The sequence below is a fragment of the Rutidosis leptorrhynchoides genome, unplaced genomic scaffold (assembly GCF_046630445.1).
Source record: "Rutidosis leptorrhynchoides isolate AG116_Rl617_1_P2 unplaced genomic scaffold, CSIRO_AGI_Rlap_v1 contig111, whole genome shotgun sequence".
Lineage (NCBI taxonomy): Eukaryota > Viridiplantae > Streptophyta > Magnoliopsida > Asterales > Asteraceae > Rutidosis > Rutidosis leptorrhynchoides.
In genome coordinates, this window is record NW_027266367.1 from 56167 (window position 1) to 63025 (window position 6859).

Consider the following 6859-nt stretch of genomic DNA (forward strand, 5'->3'; position numbering starts at 1 on the left):
AAACGACTCGCTCTGCTGCGTTTTGATATCTCTGCTTTGATGAAACAACTAGTTTTGCTGCGTTTCACCAAAACGACTCACTCCACCGCGTTTCATTCTGTCCAGCTCGTGTTGGGCCTCACTCATGCTTCGGCCCATCTCTATGAAGCCCTATTTTACTTCTTCTTCTTCCTTTCTGTTGCTTGCACAACAAGTCACTCTTCTTCTTCAACAAACAATCATTGTACAAAAATAATCATGATGTCATTCACCAACTCTCAGCCACTCCACCACTCCAAGTATTGCTGAGGATGGATTGGACAAGATATAAACTAGATTGCAAAATATTTATTGTAATTTAATTAATAGTCTATCTTAGAAATTAGTAGTATAAATATATACAACTATCACTTGTAATCTTCACTTGAGTTAATAAAGAAACTGAGCTCACGACTCTCAAATCACTTCCTCTCGGTCACATAATTTCAATAAGTGATGCAGATTGTGTTGGTATATGTCGCAACAAAATAGTTCGATATGACGGTCTATGTGATTTTACTAATGCAACACATGTAGTAATAATAATAATAATAATAATAATAATAATAATGGTCATTGTTACATTAATATTATTTGTGCTCTCGAGAAAAATTATTGGAAGATAATTTCCTATTTAAACATGCGAATCATCTATTGTAATATGCGTGTATAGTCAAAATTCTTATTTTTAAATATTGATAAAACAATTTAAAATATACACATAACAATAAATAATATATATAACTAAATGATATCGTGTTAGGAAGTTCTTACAGACTTTTCAATAAAATGAGTTTTTCATCGTTCTCCAATAAATTATTTCCTTTTTTATGAATGGAAATTGTACCGCTTCTTCAAATATCACATTGAGACTATAAATTACAAAAAATGACTAGAGAAATATGTGAAATATGTACACTATAAAGAATTACTATATTTATATAATTTCAACAATAAAATTGAAAAATCATAAATACAACTTGAGTCCTAGTTAACACCGATAATCGCTTCCATTTTATCATCATCCGATTTAAAATACAGTGAGAGAGTGTGTGCTCTTCAGACTTCATTGTCCGTTTATTTCATTGAACTTGATCATCTTACTTTAGAGCCGGGGCCAAAATTTGTTACTCGGGTCGGATCAAACCATTTGAGAGGAAATGTTATAATTCAAAGATCGTTTAATTGCTATACTTACAATTTCATGTTTAAGAAAATATAGGGGTTCGTTCCTACATTTTGACAAAATTCAGATTAGCCTGGTGTTCTATTTTTCAATAGCCAATGTTTTATTATTTGTGGTATTGAGGTCCCAAATCCATTGACAGAAAATGTTAACCTGCCGTTAATTCCCATAAAATATATGTGAACAAAGTTGGTAGATAAATCTTTAAAGATATTTTTAGATATTGAGAATTGAATTATATTAGTAGTATAATCTTTTCTTTGTTTTTTTGAAGTTATTAGTGGTATAATCATTACTAAGGTTTTACTTAATAAAAAATATTTAAATAAACTAAACTTTGTTGAGATATGTATTTACATAGAATGGATTATATAGAAACTCGTGATATCATAATACATGGCTTGATAAATAAATATTCTAATTGTATATATCTAATACTCTCCGTCTCAAATTAGATGCAAATATTTGAATTTTTACATAAATCAAAGAAACAAGGATAAAAGTAGTAATTTGACAAACATAACATTAATGATCATTAATTAACATATGAGGAATGTATGTGCAATGCTAAAATGTGTTGAAAAAGTTGGTGATGGATAAAATAGGAAAAACGTATTTTTTACCTTAAAATTATCAAATTTACATATATTTTGAGATAAAAAAAATTATATCTAAATTTGCATCTAATTTAAAACGAGAGAACAGTAAGGGTAATATAAAAAAACTTATTTTTATTAATATAGTTCATAAAAATTAGAATTTATCTATAATAGAGTATATTTTGATTCTGCCTGTTATCTATAATAGAGTGTATATATATTTTTTTGAATAGGTATAATAGAGTATATTTGTTAATTATTTTATTCACCATGTCATATATCTCCAACACTGCCTCCCTATTGAGATAGAGTAGCTTTCCAATGAGTGTCCTGTAGATGGAAGCTGATTTCAGGTATCTCAGAATTCTATGTGCTCCCTTCAGATGATCTTATGTAGGATTACATAAATATTGAGATAGATGTTGTGTACTCTGTGAAATGTCAGGTCTGGTGTGATTGAGATAAAGTAGCTTTCCAATTAGTGTCCTGTAGATGGAAGGATCAGACAGAGGTGGAGAGTCTTCAGAGAAGTCCACAGAATAAAGCATATGCGTGGATGAAGGTTTGCAACCAAGGAATCCAGTATCAGTAAGCATTTCCAAAGTATATTTCCTTTGGCACATGTGAATTCCTTGTTTTGATCTGGCTATTTCAAAACCTAAGAAATATTTGAGCTTTCCTAGGTCTTTAATACTAAATTTGTCATGTAAGAAAGACTTTTTTGCTTGTATCTGTTCATAGTCATTTCTTGCAATGATAAGATCATCAACATAGACTAGAATAGCTGTGAATGATTTTCCAACAAGCTTGATGAACAATGAGTGATCTGATTGTGCTTGTGAATATCCAAACAAAATCAAAGCTTCACTGAGTTTAAAGTTCCACTGTCTGCTAGCCTGTTTTAGAGCATAAAGTGATTTAGTTAATTTGCAAATCTTGGTAGAGGGAATGTTAGAGCCTGGAGGAGGTTTCATGTAAAACTCTTCATCTAAGTCACCATGTGAGAAAGCATTGTTGATATCCAGTTGTGCTATGTGCCAATTTTGAGTGGCTGCCATAGTGAGCAAGACTCTTATTGTAGTGAATTTAACCACTAGAGAGAATGTCTCAGAATAATCTATCCCCTCTTGTTGTGTGTAGCCTTTTGCTACCAGCATTGCTTTGTATCTTTCCACAGAACCATCTGCTTTGTGTTTAAGCTTAAAAACCCATTTGCATCCAATGGGCTTCTTTCCTTTTGGTAATTCAGTAACTTGCCATGTTTGATTGTCTATGAGTGCATTCAGTTCTGTTTCTATTGCTTTCTGCCAATTCTCATCTTCCATGGCTTGCTTAAATGTGTTTGGCTCTTTTTGACAACAAATGTTTAGACTAAATGCAAGATGATTATGAGACATTTTTGAAAAAGGAAAATGATTTTGAACTGAATGTGGACTACCTGGAATTGTGATGTTTGGAATGATGCTTGAGTCCTTGAGGATAGAATCATGGTCTAGCTAAGAAAAGACTTGGACTTAATTATAATGGAAATCTGCTAGATGCTTAGGTATGGATTTAGTTCTAGTAGATTTTCTAATTTCTGGTCTAATGATTGCTTCTGATTCTGCAGAAACTTCTTGTGTTTTAAGGATAGCTTCATTAGAAGAAGAAGAAGGTTCATCAATGTCTAGATGTTCAGAAATGCTCTCATTAGCCAATTGATTATCAACAATTTCCTCATCAAATTCAGGTAAATTCCTTCTTTTAATTGGAAACAATCTGCATAAATCATCTAAATCTATCTGTGAACCATTGTAAGGAAAATATGCTCATAGAACATGACATGGAATCCTATCTCAATGCAGTGGTTGTTTAAGTCTAGAACTTTGTAGCCTTTAGTCCCCTGTTGATATCCAAGCATGACACATTTGGATGATCTAGGTGTGAACTTAGTTTTACCTCTATCTAATGTATAAATGAAACAAAGTGAACCAAATACTCTTAGATGTGTGAGGTCAGGCAATTCATTATGCAATAGTTCAAAGGGAGTTTTATGCTCTAGAATGGGAGTTGGTGTCCTGTTATCAAATGAATGGCATGACAGAGTGCAACACTCCAAAATTTTAATGGAAGCTTACTCTGAAACAGTAAGGCTCTTCCAACATTTAAAATCTGTTGGTGTTTCTCTCTATCCTGCCATTCTGTTCAGGGCATTCAACACATGATGTTTGATGCATAATTCCATGTGAAGTATAAAATGCAGCATGCTTGAATTCTTGGCCATTATCACTTCTAATGATTTTAATTCTTTTATCAAACTGTGTTTCAACCATTTTATAGAAACTTTCAATTAGGCTCCTAGTTTCAGACTTATGTTTCATGAGAAAAATTCATGTATGCCTACTGTAATAATCAACAATAGTTAAGAAAAACCTATGACCTAGCATAGTGGGAGGACCAGGTCCCCATATGTCCATGTGAATCAAACCAAAACTGTCATTGGCTACTGAATTGCTAACTGGAAAATTAAGTCTTTTTTGTTTTGCAAAATGACAAACATCACATATATGATCCTTTTTGAAATTGATGCTTTGATTTAAGTTCTTGAAAGAGTTAAGTTTGACATTAGACGGATGACCAAGTCTAAAATGCCAAACATCAAATGTTTCCTTAACATTATCATGAACCACATTAACAGAAGACTGCTTTTGAACACAAAAATTCCTAGGTTGCACAAAATTATTTGCCAGATTCATGTAGTAGAGTCCATGTCTTTGTTCAGCTGTACCAATCATCTTCATAGAGGTCAAGTCATGCATTAGATATTTTGAAGAGTAGACCATTAAAACAAAATTAGAATTCACTGTCAGCTTGTTTGCAAAAACAAGATTGAAAGTAAATTCTGGAGCATATAGTACATTTAGGAGTGTGATTGTGTTGGATAATTCTACTGTCCTTATGTGTGTTACAGAAATGACATGTTTGTTAGGTAGTTGAATGTGATGATTTCTAGTTGGCTCTATAGTTTTAAAAAGACCTTTTGAACAACAGATATGGTCTGATGCACCTGTGTCCAACAACCAAAAAATGTTTTGATGTTTTGATGACTTATCAAAAAGCTTACCATAGAAGGCATGAGATGTTTTGGCAATGTTGCTAACAGAGATTTGAGACTGAGCATTTGCTTGATCATGTCTTTTCAAGGCTTCATATTCATCTTGAGAAATTGTCATTGTTGTTGTCTTTTGTGTTGCAGAGGGTTCAGCTTCAGGTTCAGCAGCCATGTTTGCAGAGGCAGATTTGTTGAACTTGTAGTTTGGAGGGAATCCAACAATTCTGTAGCATTCATTTGCAAGGTGACCAATCTTCTTGTAGTGAGTACATACAAGGTTTTGCCTTTCTTTGTAGCTTAACCTTTTCTGCTGGATCTGTTTTGGCCCTTTTATTGAAGAGAAGGCAACCAAGGTAGGTTCATCTGCATCAGGAGGTAAGACATTTTGTCTTTCATACTATGCTACTGTTGCATATACTTTTTCAAGAGGTGGGATTGGATCCATCATCATGATTGCAGACCTGGTTTGTGCATAGACAACATTTAATCCTTTCAAGAATCTGATTATTTTGTCATTCTCATAATAATCAGCTATGATCTTAAGTACTTTGCATTCACATCTAATTGCACATTCACACTCAGAAATAGGCATGAGATCATCAAACTCATCCCACATATTCTCATCTTTGTGTAGTAATCAGAAATATTGAGATCACCTTCTTTTAGGCTGAAGATCTCTTCCTGAACATTAGAGATTCTTGAGAAGTCAATCTTGGAAAACCTGCTTTGCAAGTCTTTCCACATGGCATGAGCTGTTTTGAACCTGAAAATAGAGGGTTGAATGGATGCTGAGACAAAATTCATTATCCAGCAAGAAACAGTAATGTTGCATCTATCCCAATTTGGAAAATTTGCATCATCTTCATTTGGTTGTCGGATTCTTCGATTCACAAAGTTGTATTTTATTTTTGATCTGAGAGCCATGGTCATAGATCTTGACCATGAATGGTAATTGTTGTTGTTTAACAGGAGAGAAACAAGACATTGAGTTGGACTTTCACTTGGATGCAAGTAGAAGTCTGATGTTGGTGATAGAGCCGAGTCGGCAGTGATGGAAGATGACATTTTCAGGTGATTTTCTCAACTGAAAAACAGAGAAGTGATTGTTTTGGTGATTTTGAAGTGAATTTTGAATTCAGTTAAGATTAAAACTGATATCTCTCACTGACTCTTATATACCATATTGAAATTATGAGACCGAGAGGAAGTGATTTGAGAGTTGTGAGTTCAGTTTCTTTATTAACTCAAGTGAAGATTACAAGTGATAGTTGTATATACTTATACTACTAGTTCCTAAGATAGACTATTAATTAAATTACAATAAATATTTTGCAATCTAGCTTATATCTTGTCCAACCCATCCTCAGCCATACTTGGAGTGGTGGAGTGGCTGAGAGTTGGTGAATGACATCATGATTATTCTTGTACAATGATTGTTTGTTGAAGAAGAAGAAGAGTGACTTGCTATACAAGCAACAGAAAGGAAGAAGAAGAAGTAAAATAGGGCTTCATAGAGATGGGCCGAAGCATGATTGGGCCCAACACGAGCCGGACAGAATGAAACGCGGTGGAGTGAGTCGTTTTGGTGAAACGCAGCAAAGCTAGTCGTTTCATCAAAGCAGAGAGATCAAAATGCAACAGAGCGAGTCGTTTTGCTTCCAACGGTAACTCCTCATTATGAAATGCAATCCCTAATTGCATTGGGTTCATATTCATCATCAACAGTAACTTCTTCATCACACACACAAATTTCAACATCACTTGTGCATTTTCTGGTCGGAATTGTCGATTGACACACGATTGGCCAATATAATTTCGGCAGTTCTTTTGATGGTAGCTCTTCCATCTTTCACACTGAAATTTAATTAGAGTAGACACTAATTAATAAATCTTCCCAACATAAACTTAAAATTAATTAATCTGAAATAAATATTGATATAGAGATAGATCTATATATATCATCTG

At 33.5% G+C, this 6859-nt stretch overlaps 1 protein-coding gene across 1 annotated transcript; it reads right to left on the reverse strand.

Moving 5' to 3' along the window:
• Positions 1-3317: 3317 nt before the first annotated feature.
• LOC139881082 (uncharacterized) lies at positions 3318-5959 on the reverse strand. The gene is made up of 4 exons (XM_071865618.1): positions 5551-5959; positions 4216-5257; positions 3668-3860; positions 3318-3584 (listed from the first exon to the last, which is right to left on the reverse strand). Exons 1-4 carry the CDS (start codon positions 5957-5959, stop codon positions 3318-3320), a joined length of 1911 nt encoding a protein of 636 aa, XP_071721719.1.
• Positions 5960-6859: the final 900 nt, after the last annotated feature.